The 14,163-nt window shown below is 39.2% G+C and overlaps 1 protein-coding gene across 1 annotated transcript in view; it reads left to right on the top strand.

Annotated features, from left to right (window-relative positions):
* The first annotated feature begins 428 nt into the window (after positions 1-428).
* The window catches only part of drp2 (dystrophin related protein 2), a 130,107-nt gene continuing 116,372 nt past the window's right edge, over positions 429-14,163 (top strand). The window contains exons 1-2 of the mRNA XM_056274530.1: positions 429-602; positions 3,708-3,882. Of these exons, the coding sequence (XP_056130505.1) occupies positions 3,836-3,882 (47 nt within the window). The 5' untranslated portion in view covers positions 429-602; positions 3,708-3,835. The remainder of the gene's footprint in view (positions 603-3,707; positions 3,883-14,163) is intronic.

Below are 14,163 nucleotides of genomic sequence, written 5' to 3'. Positions count from 1 at the left end.
TCTGCATGACAGCAGCACATAAATGCCTGAACTGTTGATGGAAAATGTTGTTTTTGATAGACATCTTATTATGCCATGGACAGGGGAAGAACTGTACATTGGATTTCTGCCGTGGCTGTTATGAATTTCAGAAATTTTCTGACATGAGTCTTGTCAGAATCATGATAATAATTTGTTCTGTACTGGTCAGTTCACCAGTGTGTCAGTGTAGGAGGACATTCGGCGGATGGCCTTTCCATTGGTATTGGGAAGTGGGGGAGCAGGTAGGTGTGAGCAGGAATGTGCAAAACAAGAGAGCTTTTTGACTGAGAGAGGACTCTCTCTTTTATGGGGGTCACCCATTCCTCCATGCCTCTGTCCTTCTTTCTGTCTCTTTTTGTTCCTGCCTCTCATCCTCCTTGTCTCTCTGTTTCGCCTCATCCCTCCCTGCATACTCAGCTTACTCCTGCATTTTTTGCCAAGCCAAGTGACAAAGGGTAAATGATGCTGAAGTAACAGACCCGGATAAGTAATGTCAACATTTGGATATCCATAAGGACAGATTTAACAGTGTGAAACTGGAGATCGGAGTGATAACAACACGGCGAGTCTATAATATCTAGGTAAGCACCACAGTATGTTGCTGAGATGAAATAAACTCATCTGCTGAGCCCCAGTAATGAGAATAAATCCTAGCTATCTTCTTGCTTCTTGAAGATATTGGAAATGCAACACTGATGCCTTCAGATTAGAATCAAGGTGCAGGTACAAGGCATATGATTGCTTTGATCCGCTGATGCTTTATCTGCATCATTGAACTGTTTGTAATTCTTCTCTGCTATGCAGCAAATAGGCACATCTTATCTTTGATTAGCTTAAATTGCCTTGATATTTATTTTATGCATGTATGTGGAAAAATGATTGATGAAGGCTATTTAAGCCAGAATGGTCAGAGAAGAGAACAGGAGGCAAATAAATGGTATGTGGGGCATGATGTTGATATGATTGAAGCATTATGTGATTGATCACTCACAAGATGACAGGTTATTATTTCCGAGTGTTACAGTTTTCAATTCCTCTATTTGGAGTTGTAGCCATTGCAACGAGATGGATATTGTCTGTGTCACTTGGTTGCATGTCTCAGAAATCTCGACGGGTATTTTGGGGACTTGAGAAAACATTTAGCAGTATGCTTGCCTCACTGAGCAACACCACATCAGACCAAGGCTATAAATAAAACAGGTAGACAGCCAGGCTCATATTTTGTGTTCCAAAATAGGAGGCAGATTAACCTAATGTGTTGCTGTGTATGCATGGAGCAGACTAGCTTTCTCCAAGACAACAAATGAAGCCAAAAATGTTGGTCCGCAGCTGCCACCGGTGTAGAGACAGCAAGACATTGGGATAACAAAGTGTGTGCAAGCATCTTGTGTCATGCATGATGGCTTATACAGTGTCCCTTGCTTTGTGATGGAAATGAAAAACAACATTGTAAATGGTTTCATACTTTCGTGTCTGTCTAGATACACAGTGCTTGCATCTGCATATGAGTTCTTATTGGTATTTCTTGATATGCCATTGACTCTGGGTGGTTTGAGAGCAGGGAAAGGGGATGAAGGCAGAGGACTATAGGAGAGATTAGAGATCTCTAGCTGGGCATGTCAGTCGCTAGGCTCCCCCCTCTCATCTCTACAAACAAACCTCTCCTAGCACGTATCTTTACCCCATGGGGTATTCTCTGGCTGTCATCAGCGGTATGGTTGATGTCGTTGACATTCTTCAACTCCATTTCACATCCTGAAGAGGCAGCTTTCACAAGTAAACAAACATAGCCACGCTGTAATTTGGCTCTTACATGTGGTCTGCGTCTACTGCATGTGTGTGCGTGTCGGTGCATGTGGTGCACACATCCACAGTAACATTTTACGCGTCAATACAGAACAGGGAAACAAATTTGCCCAGAGAATACAAAAGCGCTTAGGCAATTATTTGTGGATATACTTGAGCTCAAGTGATGTCTCGGAAGCACTAACAGTGTACACAGTCATATCTGATGAACTATGACCTCAGGATAAGGAGAAAGAGAAAGAAAGAAACAGCTCCAAAAAAAAAAGACAGGAAGAGAAAAGGAGAGCGAGTGAGATGTGGAGGACACTGCTGATTCACATAAAATCAACTACACTAACAGAAGCTGTCCAAAGAGTGAAAAGGGAAGGGAGGAAGCCTTTTCATAAAGTGAGACAGTGGAGGGAGAGAAATGCTGATGAGTCATGTGAAAAAAAGAAAAAACATATGGGCAATCTGACGTGGTCTCAATAATGAGCAAAGACGCCAGAGAGACAAAGAGGGAGAAGAATGAATACATGGAGAAAAACAGAAGAGGAGGGATGGAGTAAGAAGGATGTATGATTAAGAAGAAGGCTGAAGAGGGGTGATGAGACTGCTGCAGAGCCCAATGCATCCTCTATCTCTCTCTCTTGCTCGCTCCACCCTGTCCCTCATTCTCCCCCTTTGGAGAAAGTACACTCAAATGTTGACACTGCAACAAAAGTTCCTTCCCCCTAGCACATTTCAGGTGCAGTTTGTTTTTGGCCAACCATCCGAGTGTGTGTGTGTGTGTGTGTGTGTGTGTGTGTGTGTGTGTGTGTGCGTGCGTGCGTGCGTGCGTGCGTGCGTGCGTGCGTGGATTCGTGCATGTGTGCGTTATAGTAGATGGAAGAGGTTGCTGGCTGAGAGGCCTTGCTGAAGGCTGCTCTTAGGGCCAGAGTTGGTGTCCCCTTGCAGGGGAGGACAGAAAGAAGCATGCTGGAAATGAGGAGATGAGTAGAGGGGGGCAGGAGCTCTCTGATAGTGCAGGGTCAAAAAATGAAGGATGTCATGACTGAGCAAAGTGTCTGCTGTCCTGGATGCCACTGATAATGGTGAATGGTGTGTGTGTGTCTGTGTGGTGGGGAACTGAACGAGTGCTGCTGTGAAGAGAAAGTTTGTAAGACAAAGGGAAGGGAACAGGAGCCCTCTGACAGCCTAATGACCAAATAAAAGTTATAGTATTTCACGACTCGGGGACATAAAGCCTCTGCTGACCTGAATGCCACTTAGTACAAGTGTGTGTAGGTGTCTATGTGTGTTTGGTGGGTATGTGAATGTGCATACATGCATGGGTCTGTCTGTCTGTGCACCTCACTGTGCTTGTTTGTGCGTGTGTTAGTGCATTTGTGCATGTGTCTGTCTATATTTGTGTTTAACTGTGTCCACATGCATACCTCTCTCTCTCTCTCTCTCTCTCTCTCTCTTGCTCTCTGTGTGCGAGTGTGAGTGTGAGTGGGCTGACTCCCTGATTGTCCCTGGGGGATAACACCTTTTACAGGGTAGCCTAAAATCTCAAATGTCCTCTCACTTTAGAAAACGTCTGGAAAAGGGCTTTTGGTCCACGCTGTTTCCCTGAGTTAAATGGAATGGAATAATGGAACAGAATCGGTGGCTTCCCTTGGTTCCCATGTAAAGCACAGAGCTATTCAATCTGGTCATGGCTTATCGACAAGACCGCCTGTGCTCAACTTCTAAAATTTTGGACATTGCTGCCCTACTCAGGTGCATTTTGCTCTTAAAAACATTGTATTTGTGTGCTCACTTGCTCACACACTTGCTTTCTTTCTGTCTCCCTCTTTTTTTCCACTCTCATTTTCTCTCCATTTTCATTTCCATTGTCTACCTGGATGTGGCTGCAGCTGCGGGGCGGCCCTCGTGGCCGGGATGCCACTGTGTGCCGTGCCAGTCTGCAGTGGATGGTGAGGGGCAAGAGGAGGGGACTGAGTGCAGGAGGCTGAGGGGGGGAGGCCAGCACCAAGCGGGAGACATGAACCTCTGCTGGAACGAGATCAAACGCAAGTCTCACAATATCCGGTAAGGGGATATTCTACGGGCATTCAGTGGGCCAGTGATCCTCTGTAAACCCTTTTGCAGTGTGGGTGACAGAATGCTTTTGGGGTCAGGTTGCTATTTGTACGTAGGTTTTTGATAAGAATTAAGTGCTTTATACTATGGGTCCCCTGAGTGTTGATTTACGAAGTCAAATTTGGCTCACCCACAGTTCATTTTCAATTTATCCATGGAGTCTCTTGATTGTTCACACTTGAACATTGACTGAGAATTGTCCTTTTAATTAGGGGGCTGAAGGTGCATAGCCGCCTTATTGTGTCCATTTCTTCTCCTTCTTCTTCTTCTTCGTGCTCAAATTTCACTATGTTCCCATTTATGAATACTCATGAAATTTGGCAGCCTTGTCAAGTTGGTGCTTGCTTAGAGACTAACAAAGACTTGGGTAAATGACAGCCTGGATGGTGCTATTGTCGTAGAACATTTTTTGGTTTCAAAAAACTTTCACAGCCACATCGAGAGACTGAAGTGCACGAAATGTCTTACACACGTGCACTAGGTCATAACCAACAAATGTTTTCATGGAACCCATAAATCAGGAACCAGAAACCCTTCGTCATTTCACTTCATGTACATGCATACATGAAATTAGATGAAATATCGTGTCCCCCAGCCCACAGCAGTGCAACACAAAGACAAAAATACATATCCAGAAATTACAATAACAAATATATCCAAACTAGAACAAATATATCCAAACTAAAAAAAAAAAAATCACTGTCCAAGAGAATGAACACCAGCCAGGATGACTGTCGGAACTGCCGGTCTGCATGGGCTAGCAGTTAGCTTAGCCTGCCCTGCTTTTGCGTCCTGTCAGACCCCCCTTGGTGTTTCCTCTTCGAGCACAGCTCTGGGCAGGGCCAGGGTCCTTGGGCCCACTGGACGCAATAGACCAGGCTCCCTCGGCCGATCCAATGCTAGCTCTCCCAGCCAAACACCTTCAACACACCTCCCTGCACTCCAGACGATGACACTAAAAACACAGTCAACGCTAGGCGAGGCCACTGCCAGACCACCCTCAGTGTTATCAGAACTGCCGGTCTGCATGAGCTAGCAGTTAGCTTAGCCTGCCCCACTTCCGCGTCCTGTCAGACCGCCCTCGGTGTTTCCTGTTTGGGTGAAGCTCCAGGCAGGGCCATGGTCCCTGGGCCCACAGGACACAGCAGAACAAGCTCTCCCAGCCGATCCAGCGTCAGTTCTCCCAACCATCAAATGAAGACACAAACTTAGATGCAGACATGGGCAAAGACACTGCATGGACGGTACTGAGTGAGGTTGCCGCAAATGTAAGTTCGCACTCCCATCTTGCCACACCGGTACTGGGTGAGGCTGCTGCAAATGTGAGTTTGCGCCACCATCTTCCCACTTCTAATCCTCCTGGATTAGAAGTGGGACGTCTGTTCAGCCATTTTGGATTTTTTGACAAACCTTTTTCATACTCTCCCAGACCATTGGTCCAATTTCAATCCTGTTTGGCATGTTTTATTTAGGGATGGTCCTCTTTTTAAATTGATATCAAAAGATGGCGGTGATACTAAGGAATAAAAACATGAACAATGTGTGGCAGAAAATAAATATGACAATACCTCATGACAGTTTGCTTGATTGTTATGACACTTTGTCTAAATGTTTGAGGATGTTCGATAAGCATATAAACAAATAATTTCCATAGAGGGGCACCACAAATGCAAGAATTTTTTATCTCATAAATGGGTTGACCAAATGCCATGCAAATTGTTACATGTGCTATTGGGCCAGGTATCATTCAAAATGTGAATTTCTCAACATCACAGACAATGTTTTTATTTTCAAACAGGCAAGAATTCCCGAAAACATATTCCATTTATATAATAGGCAACTTCCTTTATATCCTGTTTATTGCCCCTTAATTATAACTAGTTGACTAGTGGATGTACCAACTTTACTAGTAAACTGGTGAACAGAATTGTATGCAACAAGAGAACTAGTCAATTAAATCTGTGTAAATATAAATTCTATGCAATTTAAAGTTAACATGTCACATTGTTGCTACTTTACTAGTAAACTAGTACTGCTTTGATTTCAACATATTAGGAAGGTTGAATAGTTCTGACTGTGGTGCCACTAGTCAATACCCTGTGCATCATTGCTTATGGCATGAAAAAGGCTTGTACTGTCTCATAAAGAATTTACTTGACTCACTGGGTTATTTTGCTCCTTATTTGTAGAGCACTTTTCCTACCGTTTAGAGAAAAGTTACCAGAACTTCATATCAACATAAATAACAAGAAAATGGTTTTAATCCATGGGGATTTCAGCACTGACTTGTTAAACCCACAAGATCACAATTCAACTACAGAGTTCATTAATTCCATGTACATTACCAGCCTATATCCCTCAATCACAAGACCGACTAGAATAGTAACGCACAGCACAACCCTAATTGACAACATATTGACCAACGTCATTGACCGCAAAGTAGTAAGTGGAATAATAATAGATGACACTAGTGACCATCTGCCAGTATTTGCAATAATCCAGAGCTGTACCATGACCAAGAAAGATATCAAGACCTTCAAAATGACAAGACACATAATACAAGATGGTATCAATTATTTTAAAGAAGACCTAATGAAACAAGAATGGAATAAAGTTTATGTAGAAGATGCAAATGAGGCCTATGAATAATTTCTGTCCATTATAGTAATGTTGTATGAAAAAAATTGTCCACTAGTAAGGAAAGTAGGTAAACAAATATATGTTGAAAAACCATGTTTAACTAAGGAATACTAAAAGCATGTGAGAAGAAAATTTTATTATATACAGAATTTTTAAAGAAAAGAACAACAGAAGCTGATCAAAAACATAAGATATATAAAAACAAATTAACAAGAATTATGAGAATCAGCAAAAAGGATTATTACAGTAAATTACTAGAGGACAACAAAAACAATATTAAGCAAACATGGAATGCATTAAATTTCATTATTAAAAAGGAAGTGGGGAGGCAGGATACCCTAACCATTTCCTGACTAGAAATAATTAAACTATTAACGACACGGCCATGGTTGCAAATGAGTTCAATACGTTTTTTGTCAGTGTTGGTCCTGATTTGGCTGAGGAAATTGCAAAGACTGGTGGCGGAGATAATGTGGAAGCAAGAAAATATCTTTTAAAGAATCCATATTTATAAGGGGAACAAATGAAAAGGAAATTATTGACACAGTTAAAAATTTCAAGTACAAGAAGTTTACTGACTGGAATGGAATAGACATGTTTATGGTTAAACATATTATTGAATGCATTGCAAAACCTTTGTCTCACATCTGTAACCAATCCCTACAAACCAGTGTTTTTCAAAACAAAATGAAAACAGCCAAAGTCATACCTATCTATAAGTCTGGTGATAAACACATATTTTCAAATTACAGACCTGTTTCCTTGCTTCCACAGTTCTCAAAAATGCTAGAAAAAAATATACTTTTCAAGAATGCATGATTTCATCACAAAACATAATGTACTGTATGATCAGCAATATGGTTTTAGAGCAAACTAAACAACTTAATTTGCCCTTATAGAATTTATAGATGAATTAGCAATGGCAATAGAAAACAAAAAAATATGCAATAGGGGTATTTCTGGATCTATAAAAAGCATTTGACACCGTAGACCATGAATTATTACTGAAAAAAAACTACAATCATATGGAATTAGATGAACAGCACTCTCCTGGTTAACCAGCTATCTAAAAGACATATCAATATGTTGAATTACAAAACTTCAAATCTCACCTACTGAAAGTCACATGTGGGGTACCCAGGGCTCAGTGTTGGGATCATTACTGTTTATTCTGTATATGAACAATATCTGTGAAGTGTCCGAATCTCTGAAAGCCATTTTATTTGCTGATGACACACATTTATTTTGCTGTGGGGATAATCTGGATCAACTCCTGGATATAGTGGAAAAGGAACTGATGAAGTTAAAGATGTGGTTTGATGCAAACAAACTAACATTGAATTTTAGTAAAACAAAATTTATAATCTTTGGCAACCGTAAAATTAACTCAATCAAGAAACTCATGATTAACAATGTAGAAATAGAAAGAGTGACTGAAATTAAATTTCTTGGGGTAATAGTGGACAATAAATTATGTTGGAAACCACATATAAATTATACCAAGGCTTAAGTATCCAAATCAATCACTATACTATTCAAAGGCAAAGATCTTCTAAATCAAGCTTCACTTTACACCTTGTACTGTTCCCTTATACTTCCATACATTACCTACTGTGTGGAAGTGTGGGGGAACACATAAAACCAACACTGATTCAATTTTCATTATTCAAACAAGAGCCATAAGGATAGTAAACAAAGCCAATTACAGAGAACCAACTCTTTGTCAAACTAAAAACACTAAAATTTAAAGATCTGGTGGACTTTAAAACTGCTCAAATCATGTACAAAGTATTAAACCATAAAGTACCCAACATTATCCAGGGGTTTCGTTTCGATTCGTTTATTTCGAACATGCTAAAATAACAAAATAAAATACACAGGCAGAAATACAAGAACAAATGGAAATAATAGTGAACATATTTTGCAAACTATCTGTAACAACACAAGTAATAACTAGACCATGTTCGAAAAGGGCGTAGGATAAAGTAAAGAACTTTTCTGGTCCTACCCCTTTCTTATACTTTATCAATCAAACCAAAACAAAACAAAACTTTCAAGACAAAACAAAAGTGGAAAAAAAGAAAAGAAAAGCCAATGCATAGAGATCAAAATAAACAAAACAGTACAAGTCAAACAAGGCACCTTACACGTCACGTTATTCCAGTCCACCTCTTTGTGCATCCATCCTATATCTATTCAATGTGTTATTTTAACTTACTTATTGATGTACACATCTTCATTTCTTTTGTACAGTTGTTCCATAGATTGACTCCTTTGGTGGATATATGATGAATTTTGCATTTGTCCTCAATAGTTGTTTTTTTTAATATACATATCCCTCTGAGATTGTGTTTACTTTCCCTCCTTTGGAAAAAACTTTTGGACACTGTTTGGTAACTGCTGATCTTTTACTCTGTACATGATTTGAATTGTTTTGAAGTCAACCAAAGCCCTAAATTTTAGTGCTTTCAGTTTGATAAAGAGAGGGTTTGTAGGCTCTCTGGAAGTGGTTTTGTTTACAATTATTATGGCTCTTTTTTGAAGGATGAAAATTGGATCTGTGTTTATTTTGTATGTGTTCCCCCACACTTCCACACAGTAGGTGATGTATGGAAGTATGAAGGAGCAGTACAAGGTGTATAGTGCTGGTTGATGCAGGAGATCTTTGGCTTTATATAGTATTGCCATTGACTTTGATATTTTTACTTTAATATTCCTTATATGTGGTTTCCAACATAATTGTCTATTATTACTCCAAGAAATTTGATTTCTGACACTTTTTCGATTTCTACATCATTTATCGTGAGCTTCTTGTTTGAGTTTGTTGACCGATTCCCAGATATTATGAATTTCGTTTTGCTTAGATTTAGTGTTAGTTTATTTGAATCAAACCACCTCTTTAGTTTCTTCAATTCATTTCCCACTGTATCCAAAAGTTGTTCCAAGTTGTCCCCACTGCAAATTAGGTTTGTGTCATCTGCAAATAACATTATTTTTAGTGCTTTTGAAACCTCACATATATTATTCATGTACAAAATAAACAACAATGGCCCCAACACTGAGCCTTGAGGAACTCCACACTTAACCATCATTAATTGTGATTTATAATTATTAATTTGCACATATTGGTTCCTACTATTTAGGTAACTGGATAGCCAAGAAAGAGCTACTCCTCTGATTCCATATTTTTGTAGTTTTATTAATAATAAGTCATGGTCAACAGTATCAAATGCTTTTGTTAGATCTAAGAATACTCCTACAGCATATTCTTTCTTTTCTATAGCAGTTATCTCTTCCACAAAATCAGTGAGTGCAGATGATGTAGTCCTATTGGTTCTGAATCCATACTGTTGTTCACACAGTACATTATGTTTTGTGATAATGTCATCCAACCTTGAGTAGAATATTTTTTCCGGTATTTTAGAGAATTGTGAAAGCAAAGAAACAGGTCTGTAATTTGAGTGTGTGTCTATCTCCAGCCTTGTATATGGGTATGACTTTAGCTGTTTTCATTTTACATGGAAAAACACCAGTTTTCAAGGATTGATTGCATATATATGTAAGAGGTTTCACCACACACTCAATAATATATTTAACTAGTGACATTTCAATACCATTGCAGTCTGTGGACTTCTTACTCTTAAATCTTTTGACAATGTCAGCAATTTCTTTTTCATCTGTTCCCTTTAAAAATAAAGATTCTTTCAGCTGTACATCATTACTTGCCATGTAATTTCTACAGCCAGTGCTTGCAATCTCCCCAGCCAAACCAGGACCAACACCAACAAAAAAATCATTGAATTCATTAACAATTAAGGCCATATCGTTGAAGTTTTATTATTTTTGGTTAGGAATCAATTTGGGTATCCAGTCTCCCCCTTTTTATTTTTAATAATATCGTTCAGTACCATCCATGTATTTTTTTATGTTGTTTTTATTGTCCTCTAGTAATTTGCTGTAGTAATCCCTTCTGCTGTTTCTCATAATTTGTCAGTTTTTTTTATACGTCTTGTATTTGTGTTCCGATTCTTTTGTTCTCTTCTTTAAAAGGTCTTTATATAATACATTTTTCCTCTTACATGAGTTTAATAATCCCTTAGTTAACCATGGCTTTTCAGTAATTTTCTGTTTTACTACTTTCTTAACAAGAGGACAGTTTTTTTCATAAAGAGCCACTGTTATTGACAAAAATGTGTCATAGGCTTCGTCTACATCTTCCACATATACTTTATTCCAGTCTTGTACCATCAGATTGTTTTTAAAAGATTTTATTGTCCCTTCTGTTTTTTGTCTAATTATTTTTTGTGTTGTAACATCCTTATTTGCCTCTGTACAGCTCTGACTGACTGGCAGATGGTCACTTGTGTCATTTATTAGTAACCCACTTATTACTTTCCTATCAGTGACATTAGTGAATATATTATCAATTAGTGTAGCACTGTGAGTTGTTATTCTGGTCAGGCGTGTGATTAAGGGATACAGGCTCATTCTGTAAATTAAATTAATGAATTCTGTAGTGTTATTATGTTCAAGTGGGTTTAACAAATCAATATTGAAGTCCCCACAAACAAAAACCATTTTCTTATTATTTATGTCCTCATACATCTCCAATAACGTCCCCCTAAATGTATCAATAAATGATCCTGGAGTTCTGTATACACAGCTTATTAGTATGTTTTTTGATTTCTCTAGTTCTATTTCTACGGTAATACATTCCATGATATTGTCTACTACTTGTGACATACTATTGATAGATTTATGATTATAGTTTTTGTCAATGTATAAAGCAACCCCTCCACCCTTTTTTTTGTGATTCCTATTCATAGAATACATCTCATGTCCTTCAATATCGACCATGGCAGTTTGTTCCTCATTAACTCAAGTCTCAGAGATTGCTATTGCAGTGAATTGGTTCTTCAGCTGTCTTAAACAGTGTTGGATCTTTGAAAGGTTTGAATTCAGGCTCCTACTATTGAAATGTATGATTGATATTACTCCATTCATTTTTGAATTTCTGTTAAACTGTTCCTCAGTATAGTATTCACAATGGTTGTGTGTGTTGATGTAGAAATTGTTCTCAGGATCAGTATCATTCTCCATACCATGACCTTGATGTTCAGTGAATTCAAAGGTTTTCAGTCCAACAGTTTCATATTCTGAGATCAGTACTTGTTTATTAATATCTCCAGTTGGAGATGAATGACATGTGTCATTGAGGCTTGTCATGGGTGTCAGAATTATTACCTTTGCTGTTCTCCAAGGGTTGTCATCTCTGATACTTGTCCAGCTCTGCAATGTCTTTGATGGCCAGTACTTTAGCTTCCTCTGGAGATCCATTCAGTTTTATGAACAATTTACAGTTTGTTGTCCATGTTGATTGAATCCTGTTTTGCTTCTTCAAGATGCATGCTTGTCTGGCGATGTCCACCTTTTTCTTCGTCAAGTGCTCGTTGAGATACACATTGGTGCCTTTCAGCTTTCTTCCCTGCTTGAGCAGTGCTATTTTTTGTTTTCTCCTCACAAAGTGAATTATTATGGCTGGTTTCATGTTTTTATCTTTTTGGGGAAGAGGATGACACGCCTCGATATCTCTGCTGTCCACTTTTATCTCCTTACTGTTGAAGAAGGCGATCACTTGCTGCTCGAGGGAGACCAGGTCAGGCTCGGTGGGCTCTGAATCCTTCGCTGCAGCCCTGGCGTAGACCGAGGCCGGATTTCCAAGCCGCTAATAATCAGGTCATTCATCCCAGAGTATTGTTCCAGGTCTGCCACACTGCCCTCCAGTATAGTTATTTTTTTATCTTTGTCATCATTTTGTCTTCTCAGGTGCTTTATTTCTCCTATCAAGTCCATTATCAGGTTCTGTTGTTTAAGGATTTTTGCAATTTCTTCCGACATAAAGTTTACAGATTTCTTTGTCTTCAGCGTCCTCCTCTGAAATTGTACTTGCCTTCTTTGGTCCCATCTTGTGCCTAATTGATTGTTCCAGTTGAGGGAAAGTAATTATTACCTGAGAGGAATATGTACATTTAAATAAAACCTTGTAAGGACAAATGCAAAATATCATTGTTACGGCCACGGGTGTGTCCGTATAGTTTTGTGTTGCCTCCTGTATCACTCTGACTCTACATTCAGGTATCCGCCAGGTGCTCCTCATCACCTAATCAACCGGTCAACGAATCATCCAATTTTCATCAGCTGTGTAGTCTCCCATTTAAACCCCCACATGTGTTCAGTTCAACGGCCAGCTAGTTTAGTTTGTGTGATGTAGCTACTTTGTGTTTGTAACGTCTGGCCCGTTTTTGGTTTAGTTTGCATTTTGACTATTTTGAGTTATGTTTAGCTCTTTTGGGCAAGGGGATCAAGGTAAGATGCGCATGGGCAAACACCCCATCACGTAGCTTACCTCTGTTAGACACACTAGGTTAGCAGCGGTTGCCACTTTTTGTCTCTAGGTTTGGTGCTTTTCAGCACTGTCAAGGGTGGGTTACTTTTGTTAATAGTTTGTTTTGGCAACCGTTCGGTTCCCTTGTCCTGTCATTGTTAATAAATATGTTTATACGTTTATGTCTCACTGTGATGCACCCTCACCTCACTGTTACTCAGTACACTAATGGTTGCACCCTCTCCAGACCGAGGGTCGTAACAATCATTGTGTCACAACTGAAGGAGTCAAGATATGGAACAATTGCAGTGATAAAATGAAAACATGTGAAACAATCAAATTTAGAAGACTCTTTAAAAGTAATACTTTGAACAGCTATGGGATGGAGCAGTGACATCTTGTTTGAGTGTTCTTGAGTTGTTTAAAGGTTTGCTCTGCATTTGCTTTGTTTTTCTTGTTCTGTTGAATGAATTATCTTTGTTTGATTTACTACACATCATGGTCACTGGTGGAAGATGAGTTTTCATTTAAATCATGCAGTTCACTGTTAAAATATTAAAATAGAAAAAGGGGGTAGGACTAGAAAATTTTTAACTTCTGCCAACTCCTTTTCGAACTGCCGAGATTTGAAACAAACATTTGATGATGTAAACTACTAATAATACACGTTAGTGACCCTTTAGCCGAGCGGTTAGTGATGTCGCCTTGTGGTGCAGTACACACCGTATCGAATCCCGCACCGGGCAAGAAAATAACCGGTTGCATTGGTGGCAGCGATGGGATCCGGAAGTGTGCAGATCCTCAGAAGTCTCTTCGGAGCGCGGGAAGAACAAGCGCGAGGGCGCGCTTCCGGGGAGGGTGAAGACTGTAAACTAATAACACACGTTAGTCCCTAGCTAACGGATCTGATCCTTTAGCCGAGCGGTTAGTGATGTCGCCTTGTGGTGCAGTACATCCCGTATCCAATCCCGCACCGGGCAAGAAGATAATCGGTTACAATGATATAATTTGCTTGTTTTGGTTTTTTATTATACGTTTGAATTTTATTTTTTTAACATTCGAAATAAATTGAATAAACTATACCGTTGAGTATATATATATATATATATATAACGTTAAAAGAAACATTCAATAGTAGGGATAGTGCTCAACAAATAAGTAGCAAAATAATCCAGTTAGTCAAGTAAATTTTCTATGGGATGGTC

This window comes from Lampris incognitus, chromosome 1 (assembly GCF_029633865.1).
Source record: "Lampris incognitus isolate fLamInc1 chromosome 1, fLamInc1.hap2, whole genome shotgun sequence".
Classification (NCBI taxonomy): Eukaryota; Metazoa; Chordata; class Actinopteri; order Lampriformes; family Lampridae; genus Lampris; species Lampris incognitus.
The sequence above is the reverse complement of the archived record's forward strand: the minus strand, read 5'-3'. Positions and strand labels throughout refer to the sequence as shown.